The sequence below is a fragment of the Staurois parvus genome, unplaced genomic scaffold (assembly GCF_062004578.1).
Source record: "Staurois parvus isolate SC_StPar_1 unplaced genomic scaffold, SC_StPar_1.0 ptg000155l, whole genome shotgun sequence".
Lineage (NCBI taxonomy): Eukaryota > Metazoa > Chordata > Amphibia > Anura > Ranidae > Staurois > Staurois parvus.
This window is the reverse complement of record NW_028317951.1, coordinates 161,146-183,521: the sequence shown is the minus strand read 5'-3', so window position 1 is coordinate 183,521 and position 22,376 is coordinate 161,146. Positions and strand designations below refer to the sequence as shown.

The window sequence follows — 22,376 nt, the reverse complement described above, 5'->3', positions numbered from 1 at the left end:
TGTGCAGTACAGGGCACCTGCAGCTTTCCTGTGGGTTAGCTTTGTTCTTCTATTATAGCTTGTGGTGCACTTTCTAAAAGAGCACTAAAACTCCTGCATTCAGACGTTTTAGTGCGCTTTCTGAAAGTGCACAAAACCTGCAAGTCTATGGTTCAGTACAGCTAACCCGCAGGAAAGCCTCAGCTGCACTGCACCCGCAGATCAGTGTGAAAGCACCTAATAGTTGTTAACCCTTTGATGCTAATATGCTCATTGCAAAAGCACAGTGTATGAGTTTTGCTGGTATCGCTCTCCAGGCTGAAGTTCTTACTTTAGTAACTGTCATGATACTGTCCCGCTATCACACATGGATCCCATGAGGGGTGATGTGGTATACTTATTAGTGTTCCGTGCTGTATTAGCCCAGGCCACAGGCCTTTTATGTTCTACAGCCTCCTCCCCAAGCTCCAGGGGGAGCTCTCCCACAATCACTTGATAATTTTGTTTGCTGCTGGCATGCCAAAAGTGGTAGCAAGACTCCTCCTCCCACATATAAAGGGACACTACTCAACTGAGCCTCGTTTCACAAGGGCACACTGTTTCACACACCCATGCAAATGGGTATGTTTACCTGCTCGGGAGGCACAGTTGTTACATGCACTCACATGCAGGCAGCCTGTTAAAACCAACATCAGGTGTACAGATCTGAACAGATCTCCAAGCACTTCAAGATCTCCGAATGTAATTTCAGGCGGGTTCAATGTAGAAGTCAGAACGCAGTCCCCACTCATGAGTGAACAGTTTGATAGTCAAGATTTCCAGTTGGTCTTTGGTGAGAGAAGTTCTAATGGGTTTTTTTGGCTTTTTTTTGTGGAGCTTTTTAGATTGGAGTTATCTAATCTGTAAACTAGACTTTGACAAAAAGTAAACCTTCAAGGAAACCTACAGGCTTTTTTTTAATATTCCAATGGCCTTCATGTCATTGTATTAAACATTTGCTATCATCCTCCCAACCCAGTTAGTGGAGTCGTGATATCTAACCCATATTCTGCTTTTATTCAGTTCCCAGCTGACTCAAAAATCAATTCATGTTCCCCTGAATTACTCTTAAAAAGCTGCCAAGTAACCCTTATGGCAGCATTACTTTCTACTACAGAGAACAAATGTATATCTATTACTCAAGCCTTGTCAGCTTGTTTTAAAGGCTACTTAGATGTTGGTTCTGTAGTGCCCATTTACTCAATATGCTCAGATGCAGGCCCATTTACCTCCTTTTCCCAAAACTCCCTGGTTTCATGGATCTGACCAGAGTAGATTTCTCTGCTTCTTGCCCTTACCAGCTTACAGAGGACACACATAATAAGGCAGAAGTTGTCACGACCCGCGGTCGCCGCCACCAACAGGCGACAATCGCACAGCCGCGACTAACAGTAATACGTCACGCCCACGGCGTCAGACCACAGACCTTCTCACCAAACTCGTGACCGAAGGGCCGGCCGATCCAAAACCGCAGTGTGACGCGTGTAACAAGGCCCCACCCAGCTGCACCCTGCACAGCAATTGCCCAGATAATGGTCTACAATCAGTGCCTGCAGCCTGAATGCGCTTGTTACTGGGTCAGGTTAGTTACGCAACTAACCCTCTACTGCCACCACCACTTTTGTCGGAGACTGGGAAACTCCCGTTATCAAATATACACTATAATGATTGAAATATTGATCTATACAGTTGCAAGAAAAAGTATGTGAACCCCTTGGGATTACGTGGAGTTTTGCATGAATTGGGCATAAAATGTGCTCTGAACGTCATCTAAGTCACAACAATAGAAGAACACAGTCTGCTGAACATAATACTACCCAAACATTAGATGTTGCCATGGTTTAATTGCACATAACATGTAAACATTCACAGTGCAGGGAGGAAAAAGTATGTGAGGCCCGAGCTTAATGACTTCTCCCAGAGCTAATTGGAGCCAGGAGTGAGCCAACCTTGACTCCAATCAGTGTGATGATATTGGATGTGTTGCTGACAGCTGTCCTGCCCTTAAAAAACACAGACCTGTTTTGGGTTTACTGGTTTCAAGAAGCACTGTCTGATGTGAACCATGCCTCGCAGAAAAGAGCTCTCAGAAGACCTACGATCAAGAATTGTTGACTTGCATGAAGCTGGAAAGGGTTACAAAAGTATCTCCAAAAGCCTTGATGTTCATGTGTCCACGGTAAGACAGACTGTCTACAAATGGAGAAAGTTTAGCACTGTTGCTACTCTCCCTAGGCGTGTTCGTCCTGTAAAAATGACAGCAAGAGCACAGTGCAGAATGCTGCATGAGGTAAAGAAGAATCCCAGAGTGTCAGCTGAAGACCTACAGAAATCTCTGGCACATGCTAACATTTTTGTTGACACATCTACAATAAGGAAAACATTCAACAAGAATGGAGTACATGGGAGGACACCACGGAGGAAGCCATTGCTGTCCAAAAAGAATATTGCAGCACGATTGAAGTTTGCAAAAGAGCACCTGGATGTTCCACAGCACTACTGGCAAAATATACTGTGGACAGATGTAACCAAGATTGAGTTGTTTGGGAAGAACACACAACACTATGTGTGGAGAAAAAAAGGCACAGCACACCAACATCAAAACCTCATCCCCACTGTAAAACATGGCGGAGGGAGCATCATGGTTTGGGGCTGCTTTGCTGCCTCAGGGCCTGGACGGATTGTTGTCATTGATGGGAAAATGAATTCCAGAGTTTATCAAGACATTTTGCAGGAAAACGTACGACCATCTGTCCGCCAACTGAAGCGCTGCAGAGGATGGGTGATGCAACAGGACAATAACCCAAAGCATACAAGTAATTCAACAAAACAATGGCTGCAACAGCACAGAATACGCCTTCTGGAGTGGCCCAGTCAGAGTCCTGACCTCAACCCGATTGAAATGCTGTGGCATGACCTTAAGAGAGCGATTCACACCGGACATCCCAAGAATATTGCTAAACTGAAACAGTTTTGTGAAGAGGAGTGGTTCAAAATGACTCCAGATTGTTGTGCAGGTCTGATCTGCACCTACAGGAAACGTTTGGTTGAGGTTATTGCTGCCAAAGGAGGGTCAACCAGTTATTAAGTCCAAAGGTTCACATACTTTTTCCTCCCTGCACTGTGAATGTTTACATGTTATGTGCAATTAAACCATGGCAACATCTAATGTTTGTGTAGTATTATGTTCAGCAGACTGTGTTCTTCTATTGTTGTGACTTAGATGACGTTCAGAGCACATTTTATGCCCAATTCATGCAAAACTCCACGTAATCCCAAGGGGTTCACATACTTTTTCTTGCAACTGTATAGCACGGCCCGCGGACCTACCATACAGAGATATAACCAACCAGTAGCGTCTCTTCAAAGGCAGGGATTCGTGAATTGCAAGTAAGCGCTTAGAAACAGTTTAACACTTTCAGAAAGAGAGATTTATTCTAAAAGCGTCAGATGCAAATAGATATTTACAAAGATGTCACAAAAATATATATATATGTATACAAAGACACAGCAAAGAGATGACTAGGAAGAAGATTACAGGGTTGAGTTACTTGCCCTTAGCCTGGGTTTGCAGTCCAAGTTGTGAGCAGGGTGATTTCTTTGATCTCCTCTTGTTACGATGTTGCTGGGAGATCTCTGTGTGTTAAAAAAACTTTCACTCTCTCTCTAGGCTTGTCAGTCTGTCTTTTTTAAAAGTCCCTCACAAAGGGAGGGGGGGGGGGCCTCTGACTACACCTTTTGGGAGTGGTCATTGGGAGATTTTAAACTGAAACTGCCAGCTCATGTCCCATGATATGAAACATATGTTTGACCTGAGGAATGTTCAGTTCTGGGTCAGGTTGATAAGGTGTGGGGCTTACATAGCTTTGGGTGACCAAAGTGACACCTCCGGAGACGGGCTGGCTCCACTTTTCATGTCTTAGCCTCCTTGTTCCACATCATCTGCCAGGAGATAAAGTCTGCCTCACAGGAATGCAAGGGGGGAATGTGAGGAATGATTCGAGGAAGACCTCAAATACAGCAAGGAACAGGGTAACTCCGCTTCCAGCTCTGATGAGCTAGTTTGGTACAAAAGCAAAGGTTGAAGGAGAACTCCGCTTCCAGCTCTGAGGAGCTAGTTTGCTACAGAAGTAGCTGGGCAACCCTCACCTAACAGCCATTCTCCTTCATTCCTCCTACCACTCCATCCCCCACAGCCACTTCCTCCTGTACCACTACCCCCTCCCTCCTAGATTGTAAGCTCGAAAGAGTAGGGCCCTCTAACCCCTCGTGTGCTGTTTGTAGTTGCTGTACTGTTTCATGTATTGTCCCCCCCCTCTATTGTACAGCGCTGAGCAAACCCTTTGTTGCTATATAAACTCAATGTAATAATAATAATCAGCAAGGTGACTCCTGTCAAAGCCGGGATGCAGACAGCCAGGTCTGAGTCTAATAGCATACAGCTTCTCCAAAAGACACAGCTGCAGTGGGGAGCACCTCCCAATTGCTACCAGAGTACTCATGTGCAAGTGTGGTGCTTCTTCCACAGGCCTCCTACCGTCTGCCTTTAAGCGATCCTTGAAAACTCATTTATTCAGAGAAGTCTACCCCACCTTCACCTGAAATCTGTACTTTGACCACTTCCATCAGATTATCCCCTGCAACTATTACCATTTTTCACCACCTCCATCTACCTTTAGATTGTAAGGTCCATGAGCAGGGCCCTCCTATATCTCCTGTATTGAACTGTATTGTAATAGCTCTGTCTCCCTTTACATTATAAAGCGTTGCACAAACTGTTGGCACTATATAAATCCTGTATAATAATAATACTTGCTCCTGACCCCTGAAATCTGTGCATTACTTAACCCTGACCCATGAACTCTGTGCGTTACTTAATCCTAACCCAATAAAATATATATTTGTATGGAACTTGGAGTACATGCTCTAGATTTCATGACTCTAAATAGCAGGGTGAGATTTTAAATATTATTAGGGGGGCTCCATTTCCATCCAATTACTTTCATGAGAAAGGTATAATTGTGCACTTTGAATCAATCAGAGATTCCTCAATGATAGTGAAGGGAAGGAACTAGGATAAGAATGGAAGAGAGAGATCCGAGGAGGGGACCTGACAGAAACAGACAGACCAACAATTGCTAAAATGCCTGGGAGTGGTAATACTGGATACTCTTGTTGGCCAGGGATCTACAGTATCCTGTTTGATTGTACAGTTTGTGATGTGTCTTTCATTACTGACCAACCTCTTTTGAAAGGTGAGATGTAAGTGTTGATGAATAATTTTGATATTATTTATTAATGGCCATAATATTATTTGTTTAGGCACCCTCCATTTACTTACATGTGCATTGTTCAATCATGACCCCAGAACTTTGTGTGTTACTTAATCCTGACCCATGAACTCTCTGCATTACTTAATACTGACCTCTGAACTCTCTGTGTTACCTAACCCAGACCCCTGTATTCTGTGCATTACTTGATACTGACCCCTTAACACTATATGTTACTTAATCCTGACCCCTGAACTTTCTGTATTACATAACACTGACCCCTAAACTCTGTGGATTATGTAATGTTGACCCCTGAACTGTGCATTACTTCATTTTGACCCTACTTAAATGTGACCCCAGAACCCTAAGGGGGCGTTTACTAAAACTAGAGCTAGAGCTGTGGTGCTCAAGATATTTTGTGTACATGGCTACAAATGAAGTTGTGGTTTAAAATGGGTGTGATCAGTAAGGATTTCATTTAAAAAATCTGGTGACCTTAACCTGGATGAACAGGTATAGCCGCAATTAATCCCTATGGCTAATTCTATATTCCTGACTACAACTGTATTCAAAGAAACACACAATATTTGACAAATTTGGAAACTTTATTTTATCCATTTCATCATATTCACAGCCAAACATTATTGTTTATATAGACTTTATTCATCTTAAAACCAATCCAAAAAAACACAATTTGTTAAAAAATTGTACAATAAGAAGTAACATTCTGGGTGATGAAAGAACCAGTTTACATTCTGTACCCAAACATGGTATAATTGTGCATCATGTATTACAGTACTGACAGTTTTCTATGTTTTCATTCTCATTCAGAACTGTGACATACAATGGGAAAACTATAGGGATGGATACCATTCAATGTACACAAAAGCTTAATAGGGGCTTGGATTTTAAGCTGTAACCTACACAACATAGTCATAATGAAAGAGGGTTTGGATGTGATCACTGCTGCTTCATAGGACATAGGATATGGCTTTTTTCCCAAGGCCACCAAAACAAGGGTTTAAAAAAGACACTACTAGTAATTGAGCCTGGATTGTAAGCCTGCATAATAAAATAAATGTGATCTTAAATACCCTTGAATTAAAAAATAAATGAAATTGCATATTTTATTACTATCCACCCAATCCTGAATCTTTTATAACAATAACATTTTTGTAATTCCTAATAGAGCTTGTAAAATATGTCCCACAAAACCTAAAAACTTAGACATCTTTACAGAATACAGTTTATTGAAATATAAAGATTAATTATTGTGGTCCAAAGGTGGTAGTGACCAACTAGGATGATCTTGTAGTTAAGAGGAATCTATAAGTTGCAGTAGTGGCCAGGGGCGGACTGACTATTTGGAAACTCGGGCACTGCCCGAGGGCCCGGGGGCAGTAGGGGGCCCCATGAGATGCCCCTGGTATCTTTTTCATAGGCTTTTTTGAGTTTGGGCAAGGACACAGGGGCCCCATGATCCCCTATTGCCCGGGGGCCCCATGAGTTGTCAGTCCGCCCCTGGTAGTGGCCATATTGGCAATGTCTGTGTTCTGGCTGTTGGTTTGGGAAATTCTATTTTTAGATTAAATGTAATGACGTTAAAGAAAACTTGACCTGACCTTTAAAATGCATCTTTGGGGAATATAAAAATCCTCCCATGCAGTGGGGCTTCCCCTGCACTGTGGAGGTTAAATGCTCATTTATGTTAAGGGGACGGAAGAAGCAGTTTTACTTACCCGATCCTCTGCTCCCCCAGCAGCCAGAATTCTCCTCTACTCCCCTACGTTCTGGCAGTTGACTGTCCCTTGGCTTACTTACATCTAGACATATACGTTTTGTTTCGTTATGATTTGTTTTCTGGCTGAAAAATTCATCTTTGGAGATTTGGACATATACAAATCTCTGATTGGACTTAATGACAAATGTCAACGAATACGAAAAAAGTTAAAACGAAATTAACAAATACATTAATTTCATTCGATGACATCACATGATGCGATAATAGTGGTGAAAATAATAATATTTTTAAATTTGTTTGATGATAATTCAGATAACAAATGGATTCTAATTTCGTTCCATTCATTAATTCAGATGCACAAGATGCTAGTCAACACTGTCCAATCAGCTCATGCCAATTCTCTTGGTGGATTGTACTCCTTCAGATTTAAATCCGTGCAATTGGATAATATATTAAATAAATAGCAATCTTTCAAAAAAACTGCTAAATTTTTTTGAATCTACCTGGTCCAACAAATATATGAAACGAATGTCGAAGATACAAAACGAATTCCGAAAACAAATCGGTTCAACACAACGAATATGACTAAGCAAAATTCTTCACTGAAAGAATGCGTCCGAAACAAAACAAAAGGAAAATTTTCAGTGTGCACTTGCATCCAGTGCAGGCTATGGGCTTTGCATTGGATGTGATAACTGCAAAGAGACAAAGCAAGAGCGCACCAGTCTAATGCATTATCCTTAAACATTTTTTTATTGTAGTATAGATAAAAACATACTCACAAACGTGGTGACAATTCGCATAACAAAAACAGCCACATGTTTGTGAGTATGTTTTTATCTATACTACAATAAAAAATTATTTAAGAAATAATGCGGTAGGCTGGGGCGCTCTTGTTTTGTCTCTTTGCAGTTTGGGCTGGACTACCCCGGCCATGTGCGAGAGCTGCAAGGCTTAGTCTGTCCGTGGGACATACTGATATATACACTTTCTTAAGCTTTATCAAGGTCACTGCCTTCAGTCCCCCACACTTATGCGCAGGAGATATTATTATTCATATTATTTTGTCTTCAAAGCGAACCATGTGTTGATTTTTGATCCGTCTTGGATAGATCAAGCATGTATATGGGTTCTTGACTTCTGTCCAAGGTGATTCAAAGCAACACATCACTTCAAAACATTTGTTAGCTTAGAAATATTTTAAACCTGGCCATGTTCACTTTACCACAACAGGTTTTTGTAGACTACTGAGTATGATATTTTGGAGTGATGTCAGAAAGGTAATTTTTTCCATTATCAAAATATACAATGGACATCTAACCTTTATAGATATTGCTGTGTGATGATCAGTGGAATCTGTACATATACATCATTTGCCCCAAACCAACTTCAACTGATCATGGAGGAAATTTACTAAAACTGGAGCATGCAGAATCTGGTGCAGCTGTGCGTGGTAGATAATCAGCTTATAACTTCAGCTTGTTCAATGAAGCTTTGACAATAAATCCTGGAAGCTGATTGGTTTCTATGCAGAGCTGCGCCAGATTTTTCACGCTCCAGTTATAGTAAATAATGTTTATTATGGTGTAATTTTCATATAATGAAAATTCGTAGCTTTATCACGGAGGAAGAAATGTGATTCATGATACAAATGACAGTGTGTCATCAACACTCTTTCTTAAATGTTGAAAATAATTAATTTTAATTCTTCCCTCTTTCTAGCTGAAAACTAAAATACAAAAAGATGTATGCTTATTTCTGTTCCCTAACCAAATTCCTATTTGTCCATAAAAATAATGCATAAGGCTGGCCATACATTATACAATTTTCTTTAGAAAATTGCTTTAGATTGACCAAAAACCATATAATATGAGGTCAAACCTAAACAACTTCAATTGTATCCAATTAAGCAGGCCCTTGCACTACATGGTTGAAGGTAAATCTAAAGGAAATTGGGCAGAAAATTGTATAGTGTATGGCCAGCCTAAGATGTTATGGTTAACTACATAAAAAAGTATTTGCATGGAATCCGATACGAATCCTAAGAATGAAAAAATGTGCTTTTAACCTGTTCTGAGCACAGGAGCCGTCACTGCTGAATTCCTAAGAATGCTAGTTGTCTGCTTGTCTATGTCTTCAATACTTTAAAATGACTGTATTAATTTATTACATGGAACAATCAGATGGATTAAAAAGTCAGAACTTTTGCTATGCATACACGTTTCAGGTCATTGTCACAAAGTATTAAATCCAGAGAGTCAGCATAGCAGTGTTTTTAGAAGGATATGTCAGCAATACAGTACAGGTTGCTTTAATGCAAGATAAATAGGCTAACAATAATTACTTCATCACACATCTCCTTGCTTGATTCTCAAGGGGAACAAATATGAAAACTCAACCTCAAAATATTAGTATATTTCAATTACAGCACAATCACATGCAGGACAAGTCTTCTTTTAAATTTTTTCATAAGATCCAAGTAATCAAATAAAGTGTAAGTTACATACATTTGCTTGTTCATGCTCTTACCTTACTGATCTCAATAATGCACACAGTGACTAGGTGTGCATGGCTGCTACATTTTATTTTAAGTTTGATTTCCTTTATTTTTCTGTAAAATATATTCTTATGCTTTAATTTTTATTTCCAAAATCATATGTGAATAAAAGTAAATATTTCAGAAAAAAAAGTTATTATTATAAAAACTCTTAAAATGTATTACTTCTGTATCTTAAATGGATACAAATATGGTTAATAAAATGGTAAAGTAAATGATTTGCAGTAAGTTACAGCAGCTAATAAGAAATCAACTCTCATTACTTCAGCAACAGCATAAAGGTTAACTATAATGGTTTTGGGTCAATTTTATTTTATTTAATTTTTTTATATATACTGTATATTTTTTTTAACTGTTGTACTGTATATTTTTTTTTGTACTATCTGTATACAATCTCTGTTTTACAAATAAACTTTTAATACAATATAAAGAGTTTCCAGAACTTTTGGGTCAGCTAAAGGGACCATACAGGAGGGCAACTTGCTTTGTAGCTCTGTTTCTCTGACTGAAATCTCAGACTTATTTTTCTGATTATGGAGAAAAGGAGGAGTTACTACTCTGATGACTCATTGGAGTTCATTATTAAAAGGACTATTATCAGCACAGCTGAAAATAATAATGGTAATGATGTAAAAAGACCAGAGCTCCACCTTCTGGCTGGAAAGAACTACATAATAATAATTTACTATTCATATTTATGTGACCATTAAGGGAAAAAAATTAAATTGTTTATTTTTTTTTAGTCCTGGCTATAACAAGCTAAAAAAAATGTAATCACCACTATACGTTTCCTTTAAAGATCCACGGTCTCTATGGATTACTGTATGTTACCACTGTTTGCATTGTTATTAAGTATGCCTGGTACCATTTAGGTAAACTAAGCAAATACACGTACAGCCTTTGATAATCAATTTAATCATCAAGCACAACTGTGGACACTGTTGTATTGTTGATCTCGCTAGTAATAGAAGCTGATGTTCCTGGTGCACTCTTATCATTAGTGGGGCCTTTACCACCAACAATTTCTTCTGTGTTTCTTTCTGGTTTTATGAGAATTATATACCCTTTGGGGACATAAATACAACCAAGTAAACCAAAACTAGATGCTAAAATGGCAAAGATTTCAACAGCTACTTTGAATTTCCCTCGTGTGCTCAGGTAAGCTGGAACAAAAGAGATCCAAACAATAAAGAACACTAGCATTCCAAATGTGATAAATTTAGCCTCATTAAAATTGTCTGGAAGTTTTCGAGCTACAAAGGAAGTTATAAAGCAAAGAATAGCAAGAAAGACATCAAACCCGAACATGGAACACAGGAATTCAATGGAACCTTCATTACACTCAAGGATTATCTTAATGTTTTGGGATTCCATATTTTTGTAAACCCATGGTGGCTTCAGTATCAGATAAGCTGTACATATCCCTACTTCAATAATTAAGCCAGTTACTGCAACTATTCTTTGATAGAGTGGTTTCATGACTATCTGAGAGCTCTTTTCACCCTTCTTAGCTTTAGCAGCTCGCTTTGTTAACATCAGAACAATAGTCTTACCAAGTATACTGGAGAGGCATAATGAAAATCCAAGAGCCAGAGTAGTTTGTCGGGCCATACATGACCATGCCACTGGTTTGCCTACAAAAAGGATAGATGTCATAAATGTACATACTAGTGAGAATTGAATTAGAAAGCTCAAAGTGCGGTCATTAGCCTTGACTAATGCCGTATCAATGTAAATTGTATAGATAATAGTAAAAGCAATAACCAGGGAAGCACCAAACACAGCCAAGAATATCAATGTGATCCCCAAAGCTTCATCTGTGTTCAGGAACTCCACTTCCTTCAAAACACACTCATTCTTCGGTGCATTAGACCAGAAGTCTGGAAGGCATGCTATGCATTCTCTTGCATCTATGAAAAAACAGTAACAAAAATGTAATTACTGCAAGAATTTGATGTAGTTATTTTAATTAGTTGAGCTAGGTGATATTTTTATTTGTAAAAAAAATACATAGTAATGTGTATTAGTAAGAGTTCTCTCAGGGTTAAAATAGCTAACAATACTAGGATTTGACTTAGTGTCCGTCTTTTGCAATCCCCTATGCACCAGTATTCAGACTTAAAGAGGGAGAACCAGCAGAAGGGGCCAGTCAGCTGAATATAGTAGATATAAAAAGTCTACACACCCCTTTTAAAATGTCAGGTTTCTATGATGTAAACAAATGAGACAAAGATAAATAATTTCAGAATTTTTTCCACCTTTAATGTGACCTATAAACTGTACAACGCAATTTTAAAAAAACTGAAATTTTTTAGGGGGAAAAGTAAACTAAAATAATGTGGTTGCATAAGTGTGCACACCCTCTCATAACTGGGGATGTATCTGTGTTCAGAAGTAAGCAATCACATTCAAAATAATGTTAAATAGGAGTCAGTACACACTTGCCATCATTTACAGTGCCTATGATTAACCTCAAATAAAGTTCAGCTGTTCTAGTAGGTCTTTCCTGACATTTTCTTAGTTGCATCCTACAGCAAAAGCCATGGTCCGCAGAGAGCTTCCAAAGCATCAGAGGGATCACATTGTTAAAAGGTATCAGGAGAAGGGTACAAAAGAATTTTCAAGGCATTGGATATACCATGGAACACAGTGCAGACAGTCATCATCAAGTGGAGAAAACGGGGCACAACATTACCAAGAATTGGACGTCTCTCCAAAATTGCTAAAAAGACGAGAAGAAAACTGGTCTGGGAGGCTGTCAAGAGGCTTACAGCAACAGGAAGAAGGGTCAGCCTCACACCGGAGGATAGATGAATATAGGGTGTACTTATTGATCCATAGGACACACAAAACACCAGGACATGAATACAGGACTTGTTAACGCGTTTCATACGATCTCGTGCTTAATCATAACCAACTGGTCCAGGAGGCTGCCAAGAGACCTACAGCAACACTAAAGGAGCTGCAGGAATATCTGGCAAGTAGTAGCTGTGTGGTACATGTGACAACAATCTCCCGTATTCTTCATATGCCTGGGCTATGGGGAAGAATGGCAAGCCGGAAGCCTTTTCTTATGAAGAAAAACATCCTAGTCCGAAAAAACACATCTGAAGTTTCCCAAAGGCATGTGGGAAAATGTGTTATGGTCTGATGAAACCAAGGTTGAACTTTTTGGCCATAATTCCAAAAGATATGGTTGGCGCAAAAACAACACTGCACATCACCAAACGAACACCATACCCACAGTGAAGCATGGTGGTGGCAGCATCATGCTTTAGGCTGTGTTTCTGCCACTGGAACTGGGGCTTTAGTCAAGGTAGAGGGAATTATGAACAGTTCCAAATACCAGTCAATATTGGCATAAAACCTTCAGGCTTCTGTTAGTAAGCTGAACATGAAGAGAAATTTCATCTTTCAGCATGACAACAACCCAAAGCATAAATCCAAATCAACAAAGAAATGGCTTCACCAGAAAAAGATTAAAGTTTTGAAATGGCCCAGCCAGATCCCAGACCTGAATCCGATCGAAAATCTGTGGGTTGATCTGAAGAGGGCTGTACACAGTAGATGCCTTCACAATCTGACAGATTTGGAATGTTTTTGCAGGGAAGAGTGGTCAAATATTGCCAAGTCAAGATGTGCCATGCTGATAGACTCATACTCAAAAAGACTGAGTGCTGGAATAAAAGATGCTTAAACAAAGTATTAGTTTAAGGGTGTGCACACTTATGCAACCATATTATTTTAGTTTTTTATTTTTACTTCCCTCCACCTAAAAGATTTCAGTTTGTTGTTCAACTGAGATGTACAGTTTATAGGTTACATTAAAGGTGGAAAAAGTTCTGAAATTATTTATCTTTGTCTCATTTTTTTACATCACAGAAACCTGACATTTTGTGTACAGATTTTTTATATCCACTGTATCCTGATAGGAAGAGAGAGCAAAATGACAAAGAAATGAGCTTATCAGCATGTTGCTTCTCATTTTATTAGCCAGTAACGGGCTGGGGAAAGGACAGGACCTGTAAAGTGTTACATAACAACTGTAGATATAAATCAGGTCTCAGGTCTGTGTTATGTGTCAGAGCTTTGTAAATGTCAGAACTAGATGGACAGAAATACCATTTTAGGTGAAACAATTTCCATATATGTATTTAGTTGTTTGACTGCAGTTTTAAAGTGAACCTGCTGCTTTGCCTGTGGAGGACAAACCAACAGATGCACTTAAAATAGAAGTAAAGGCTAAAGAACAACGCACTTTTTAAATATTTAATCCCCATTGTTTTGATATTCAGTGCATACATTTTCTAGTATGTCACAATGTGAATACCTTTTTTTTGTTTCGTTTTTCTATGCAGTCATTTGAGCAAAAAGCTCCGGCAAGTGTGTCCATCTGTGCAACTGGTAAGTGTAAATTCTCTTCCAGTCTCCCAGCCAGCATTTCCTTAGAATCATGGAAGCCAATGGGGTGACATCACAGCTCTTGGGATTCTGTGGCTTTGTCAGTCCTCCACAGACAAACACACAAGGCTGTGCCTTTCAGTCATGTGAACGCATAGAAAAACCATCAAAAAAGTTATTTACATTGTAATTTATTAGAATATTGCTGTCCTCCTCAACTTTACTTACTCACCTTCCATTTGGATGGCAGCAAAAGGAGGAAGCCCAGTATTTCATGAATGAAGCTTAAATAGGGCTTAGGACTCTATACCTGTCCTTTGAATGGCCAAGAACCAGTGCTGTAATATGGGCGGTAAGACACATGTACCCCATAACGTTTAAGTACTGGATATCTCTTAAGTTTAGTCAGCTGAATAGAGAAGCAGGGTGTTGAAAAGAGGGGAAGTACACAAAGTTGCGGAGAAGGCTAGGTAGAAAAGCAGTTAACCAAACCTTTGACTTTACCCTACATATGGGACTAATGGATAAACATTTTGGATTCCTGTTTAGAAACCTCCAACTTTGAAAGCTCAAATGCTTAAATGTTTGCTCTCATTTTTTTATTTACAGGATTCCTGTATCAGATTGGGTGTTGATATTCATATTTATATATTTGCATCACCTCAAACTGAGAGTTGACCATCTAGGAAACGTAAACTAGCAACTGTCCGACTCTAGGATAATTTTGACCATTATTCTTGGTTTTTCCTGGCATCAAGCCAGCACCTGATGTGTGTGCCTTTTATTGTGGTTAGATCATGCCTGAATATCTTACCACCCTCTATCTTCTATGGTCATAATTAAAGTAGAACTCCAAGCACACAGCTAAATACATGTTCATATTTGTGTCCTATATCTTATCTGCCAAAGAATGAGTAATTCTGTAAAGTTATTCTTGTTATTAACACACATCTGCCACACTACAAAGCCAGTCAATTGACACAGTTACCTGATTTTAGAGCAGAGCCTCGTATGTAATCTCTGCAGCCAGCCTGTTCCCAGGAAACTGAATCAACTTTGTTTAATTAGCACAGAAGTAATTCAGAAAGCATTAAACCTGAACCAGTTAATGGGAGGGTTATCCTGCTGGATGTGCAGTGTAGCAAAGGCAAGTAAATCACAAGACTGGCTGGAAAAAATGACAAAATCTTTGTAAGGTTAAAAAAAGTAAATATACAGATATATCAACTGTATCTTTTACTTTTTGACTGGAGAGCCACTATAATACCCAGGGGCGGACTGACAACTCATGGGGCCCCCGGGCAATAGGGGATCATGGGGGCCCTGTGTCCTTGCCCAAACTCAAAAAAGCATATGAAAAAGGTACCAGGGGCATCTCATGGGGCCCCCTACTGACCCCGGGCCCTCAGGCAGTGCCCGAGTTTCCAAATGGTCAGTCCGCCCCTGATAATACCCAATGTAACGCTATTCCCAAAGGAGCCACTAGATTTCGAGCCTATTTCCCCCACGCAGCTCCAACAGGCAAAAGGAATTTTCTACACACTCCAGTTGACTCGTGAACCAGTGTAGGAGTTTTGGTTTTATGGTGTTTATTTTGAAAACAAAGAAGTTGGATAGGGATTGGGGGTACATGGGATGCCCCAAGACCAAAGAGATTTGTAAACTCCGAACAAATGAATGAGGAACTGATAAAGTCTTTGGCTGCTAAAGTCCAGCTGGACTATGCTGCAGCCAGTAGTAAGAGTCAGCTCCTGCCTGTATTGCACAGCACCTAGCTGCTCTAGATCCAAAGTAGAGACGTTGGGGTGCTCCTGTCTGTCTTGCATTGCACAAAAGCTGTCTCCTAGGTATTGCACTACATTGTCCTCTCTGTTGCTTCAAATATGATGGCTGGTGTGTACTCAGTCAGTCTCTTAAAGTACATCCTAGAATCAGATAGCTGCTGTACTGGCCTCTCTGCTGAACAAGCTGTTTCTGACTTGGGTTGAAGTCTGCAGTTAAGCCTAGCTGAAACAGGCTAAGTGATGTCCTGGAGCTTTCTTCCTTTCTCTCTCCCATCCAAGGGGGCAGAGCCCCCAGCACAGGGGTCTCTTCCACATGGCTGGACCCTGGGCTATGCTCCCAGACTGTCAGGCTTCTGAGTATTTATGGCCTGCTTCCCTACCTTCTAGTCCTGCCTTCCCAGGGATTGGTAGAAACTCCATAAATATCCATACTGCAGCCTCTGTCCCTCCACGCATTATGATTAAGAAATATCCAGAGAGTTCCAGAAGACAGGGGGAGTTAATTGAGCCCCACCCTTTGAAGCACTGCACAGTCTCCTAAACACATTTAACTATTGCTCCTCTGCCTACAGGGGAGCCAAACTAAATTTACTTGCACTAGCAACAGTGAGAGTGCTACACCAAGAATATATATAAATATACATAACAGCATAACTTCAAAAAGGAAATGCATATTGTTTGGTATACAGCAGCCAATACTAATCTCTAGTGGAAAAGGTAAGGCCCAAAAGGCCCATCTATTCTAATCAAAGGTTCAAGCAAAGTCTGTAAATATACAGCCAGTGCATTTTGGGGCTCAACAGGACCCCCTTCATGAGAGCTTAAAGTCTAAGTTCACCTTTTTTACAAAAAATAAAATACACTACACCCTCCCCACCATTCTACTCCTCAATCCCTGCTACATCTACTTCCATGGATGATAAGCTTTCACTTTCACACAGCCAATTCAGTGATCCAGGGATATGAAAGCCGCAGTCTTTTCCCCCTTCTTTCCTTAGGGATACCAGGATAGATCAGAGCATTTCTGATTGGTCAAAGTGGTTATGTGGCAGCGCTGACCAATCAGAATTACTCCTAAGGAAAGAAAGGAAAGAAGGCCATGGATTTCAAATCTCCTTACCACTGCACTGGGTGCATTGGCAGTGAAAGACTAATCATACAGTGGGGACTGGGGAGAGGAGAGGTTGTAGTAAGTTAGTTCACCTTTTCATTTTTTTTGTAAAAAAAGCTGAACTTACGTCTAGATGGTATAGGACCCAAAATCTTGTTTTTTTTTTTATTTGAAGTAAACATCCGGTCAAAGCCTGACTAAGTTTATACCTGACTCCACCCCCATTCTAAGCTTTATACTAACTATCCTGTAAAGGAAAGATGCCTATACTTACCTAATCTAAGGGCGCTCTGGTCCAGTAACATGATTGGTTCCCAGTGCCAGCTTCAAGGGAGTGGAGGCACATATGGGTAACATCACCGCCCAAACTATGCAGCTGTTCTTACTGCTCTCTCCTCTACCTTGAAGCCGGCCATTGGGAAGATACCATGACAGGACCAGGGCAACCACAGATTAGTTAAGTATAAGCAATTTCCTTTACAGGGTAGTTAGTATAGAGCTTAGAATAGGGGCCGGAGCAGGTTTACGATTAGGTTTTGGCCAGGCTTCCACTTTACGATGTGCAACTATAATATGTATGGGTAGAAAAAGTGGTAAATATGCCAACTCAAACTTGGTAAATAAACTTGATAAATAGTTCCAGCAAACATTACTTTATTTGGGAATCTTTTTTAAAATGCGACTCCAGACAAAAAAGTTTAATTTCCTATTGAATGGAGTGGGGAATGTATGGATCCTCTGTCAAGTTATTATTGAAATCTTTGTCAGGTGCACAAACAAAGACACAGTTTTTAGAGGAAAGGAGAAGGGTTAAAACAGAAATTGTAACTCTTACCCACTCTATACATAACCAAAAAAATGTTTGGCTTTAAAGCCCAACCCCTGGCAAGTACATTATCCCTTGCAGTGGGGCTGTGCCTGCACTAGAAGGGTTAATTTTTTGTGTTTGTCTAGGGAAACAAAGAATAAAAAAAGAGTTATACTCAATCCTCTGCTCCTCTCCGCAGCTAGACTAGTCCTCACAGCATCCACCACCTTGATCCACCAGTATAGGGTCAGGATGTCATCAAGGTGTGTGGATGCTGAAGGACAGTCCACCACCGGATTGTGCCAGGAAAGAGAGGATCAGGTAAGTAAAAGTGTATCTCCTTTCCCCTAAAATGAGCAATTAACCCTTGCAGTGCAGGTACATCCCCACTGCAGATTATCATTTCTAATTTGTCTGGAGTTGGGCTTTAAAGACCAATGTTTGTATTGCAAATTTCCAAAGTAAAGGACTGGGATACAGAGGAAGAGTGTGTTACCTGTTTCATTAGTAATTTCTCCATCCGCACATGGAATGCAGTCAAAGCAGCACACTGGCTCTCCTTGTCTAATGCCTTTCCTTGATCCTGGAATACAGCTGATGCTACAAACAGACTGGGGAGGCTAGAGAAATGTGCATAAATAACATCATTAATGTTTTCTATATATGTAACATACAGCTGTACTTCCTTTTTCATTTAAAGCCTAATTTTAGCTAAAAACCCAAACAGCAAAATCAGCACAGTTAACTGTAACTTACAGTTAGTATGATAATTTTAAGGGGGGAGCAGGTGGTTGGTACATCCTCCATGTTTCCCTCCTTGTTGAGCACCAAGTGTGGGTCACATAGGAGGCCTCAGGTAGGTTCTTCTGGGCAATGCTAGGCACCTGTAACAGGGTCACTGTCAATACATATGGGGTACCTTTACTCTGTGCCATTTTCATCAATGGCTTGAGGCAAGGCGGAGGCTGCCGTGGGGGAATATTCAACCTTAAGGCGGGCCTCTATTCTTAGAGATGAACGTACACCATGGTATGTTTGGGGAGAACCCCAGGTTGGATGGCTCTCACATCTTTCAGATGCTTAGGTGGCCGTACCCTACATGGAACAAAACAGATAGACCATCCACAAGACTCTCAAACTCCCCTCCTCCAGGGCCTTTCTGGCTCTGAACCACTATCCCTTTTTATATCGACAGCAGCAGTGGGCTGCACCAAAAGATCTTGCTAAATGAAAAACTCAGGAACTAAGTTATCCCCAGCTCTCCTGTCCAGGGCAGGATCCTAACTAGCTAGTTCCAGCCTGCTTCCATGTGTTCCTTGTGTTAATTCTTCTTGTGTTAGGACAAATCGTCATCTATCCATACTACAGCTTCTATGAATGAGACAGAATCTCAGAATGGGGGACTGGTGGATGACTGATATCCCCGCCACCTCCATTCAGAGATCCTGTTTCATTTATAGAAGCTGTGTCTTTCATAGAGTGAATGCCAGATTTGGCAGGAAAGGGCAGGTAGTCAAGCTCTCTTAATGAGAGCTCCTGACAGCCCTTTAGCTGTATTAACCCCCATTGCACCAGATGTTTATGGTGGTGGTGGTGGTGAGATGTCTCCTAAAACAAAAAGAATCAACACAACACATCATGCTAACTGTAAGTTACCGGCATGTCCCTTGTGCTGATTTTCCTCTTTGCTTTTTTGATAAACAAGGATAAGAGTACATTGGGCTCAGAGAGGATGGTAAATGAACTGATAAAATACAACTGTCCTGGCTTTTCACATGCTCAGTTTAAGGCTATTATACCATCAGCCACAGAAATTCTGCCAGAATAGGAACAAGATAGATTCCAGGATGAAAATAAATGCTACACAGAAGACACTGTGCCATTTTAATTAATATTATTCCTCTTTAATTTGGGAGCAGACCTCTGCTGCAGACTCATCTTTATAGTATGACATAGTGGTCCAAATTGGATTATATTTTACTATTAATCAATAACAGGACCCTCATCTCACTGTTGCTTAAATTGTGTTTATATGTATTTTATAATCTTACAAATATTTATTAAAATTAATTTTTGATATATACTAAAAAGTGATTTCTATATATAGATTATTTTTATATTGTTCAGCCTGTTTGAGATGTCTTTCATTAGAGAGCCATTTGAATATTTAAGTGGAAAATACCTTTAACTGGAATCTGTCTAAACAGAGATGGTGGGCAGTGGTGGGAAGTAGGGTGTTTGATTCACATCTCTAACGCATTCAGTTGTACTGTACACGTAAATAGCAGTTTGAGCTATTGAACCTTCTAAACAGCATTCCTTTTTCAGCTAAGCAGATAAAATGAACAGGTACATACAGTTCAGTATTTGAAAATGGGATTACAGCTGCAACAACTGGTTGAATATTTTGGAGGGCAATTATCCTTTATGGAAATCTTGTGAAAATGTTTCTGTGAACTGTCAGTGATGAAATAACATAAAAAAAAGACTACAGTATGGTTTTTGGCAATATATTATTTTTAATATTCATAACACCTACCTGGCCATTTGGTGTATTCCAGAATATTGAGCTGTTATCTATTCCGAGCTCATTATTTGCTCCACCACCTACATGTTTATAGTGTCCTATTTTTACAAAGGATAGGCTATGATTATCACGCCACTGCCAGTTTAAAATATCATAATAGCCTTCGACATCTCCTGCGTCATCAAATTTGATGAATTCATCTGTGAAGACTGTGAATTTGGTGTTCTTCAAGTAGTACATAAGCTGTAGAAAAGCAAAAAAAAAAAAAATTAAAAGAAGCCCTATGGAGATGAAAATATGCAAATAGCTCTATTTTCCCTCAGTTAAACTGACTTTTGTGGTGTAAATCTTACTGTAAAAATATTAATATATGTGTGTGTATTTAAATTTACACAGGATAACCTGTTATACAGTGCTGCAATTGTGTAGTATGTACTACTATGTACTGTGCCTCAGTAACTGCTAATCAGGTATGCAGGCTTATTCAGTAAGGCTAAGGACAATATGTACAGCAGCCAATTAAAGCACTATTCTAGACCTTACAAAATCTCAGCGATCCACAAAAGAAGTAAAAGTAAAATTGATTCTAGCTGCCAGCATCTTTTTCCTATTTAAACTTTATTTTTAGCAATATAAAGTCATCTGTACGCTTTCACCTCTTTTACTAACACTTACCGTACTTTCTGGAATGGTTTTGAGCTGGACATTTTATTCCTTGAGGACCTCCAAGTATAACCAAAACCATTGCTCACCCCATTATGAGAAAAGCACTCTACCTCACCCAAATGCACCCTTTTTTAAAATGGCAGTTGGCTGGAGTCTACAAACTCTGTACACATTCTAACTTAAAGCTTTTCTCTCGAGAAACACCCATGCAGAATTCCTAAATTCAAAAATCACCCTTTTCTGAAGAAAATACTACATGGAATTGAGATGACAGCTGCAACAAAAGGGCTACTTTTACAGTGATTACCTCAATCATCACATGACTGCAACCGAACCAAACCATAATGGTTAGGGAAGTATATGAAGCGGGGAAGGGGGAATAGAAGTGTGAAGGTGGGGAGCATAGTGTAATAAGGATAACTGGGGAACTACCCAGGATGTGTATCTAAAGCTCACAAGAGGCAAAATGCAGTAATGTGCTATTAATGTTATTATTCAGTGCAGCACAGCGTAATTATATGTGAAGTTTTACAGTAACATTCAGTGTTACTGTAAAAAGGGTTTAATTAGTTCTCATTGATTACTGCACTCTTTTTTTTCCATGTACCGCTTTATTAATCTATGGTTTTCTGGTTAAGTCAAATGTTATGTTTGATGAGTCTGTGCAGATGTGCCAAACATTAGATATCTGGTTCATTTTTAAATATATAAAACAATAATGAGTAATTTTGCTGGCTGGCATTAACTATACAGTACATAAACTATTGTAGCGCCCACTAGGTGGGGCTATTGTAAGGTAAATTTCTTTTTTGCTCATGGTAGTGAGTGAGCCTGAATTACTGTGGGTTCAGTGTGAGGTCAGGCTGGATGGCTTGGCGTTTTGGGACTCTATTGCCTCCACCTGGCTCTGGAGGTCCATGGAAGCTTCCAGAAATCAGTAAGCGGAAGGGTAGAGACCCTAATCTGCATATTCATGGAAGTCTGACCAATCCCAGGCTAAGAGGCCCTGGTAGTGTGGTAGACTAGCCCATGAATATGAGAGAGCCATGCTAGCAGGGGCATCTGGTGGAAGATGGACTGCTGAGTGGTGATGCTGTGTGGCCTGGGAGGGATCCCCAGAGGAGGGAGGTTCTGCTTCCAAGTTGGATAATGGAAGCTGAGGAGAAGCTGAGGTGCCCTGCTGTTCATCAGGGAACGACAGCCTGCAAAACCTGGAGAGTAACCAGCCTAGCTAGAAGGCCTGAAAGCAGTTCTATCCACAGCTGCAGGACAAAGACAATGTGAGCACCTCTACACCTCCAGGACTTAGAATGGATAGGCCTACTGGATGCAGGTTCTGGCAAGTCTTCAGGGGATAGTTCATAGCTTACCCAATCCCCTGTCCTGGGATCAGATACTGTAGCCAGGTGGGCTGGTATTCTGTGCAGCAAGTGGACACAGAGCTCCTACATGTTGTCATGTTACTAGAGTTCTACTCAGGGGACACCAAGCTC

At 40.1% G+C, this 22,376-nt stretch overlaps 1 protein-coding gene across 1 annotated transcript in view; it reads right to left on the bottom strand.

Annotated features, from left to right (window-relative positions):
* Nucleotides 1–7,896: 7,896 nt before the first annotated feature.
* The window catches only part of LOC149463229 (vomeronasal type-2 receptor 1-like), a 59,590-nt gene continuing 45,110 nt past the window's right edge, over nt 7,897–22,376 (bottom strand). Inside the window, exons 4-6 of the mRNA XM_089675670.1 lie at nt 20,230–20,460; nt 18,187–18,310; nt 7,897–11,496 (exon numbers count right to left, since the gene is read on the bottom strand). Coding sequence (XP_089531796.1) covers nt 10,499–11,496; nt 18,187–18,310; nt 20,230–20,460 — 1,353 coding nt within the window. The 3' untranslated portion in view covers nt 7,897–10,498. The remainder of the gene's footprint in view (nt 11,497–18,186; nt 18,311–20,229; nt 20,461–22,376) is intronic.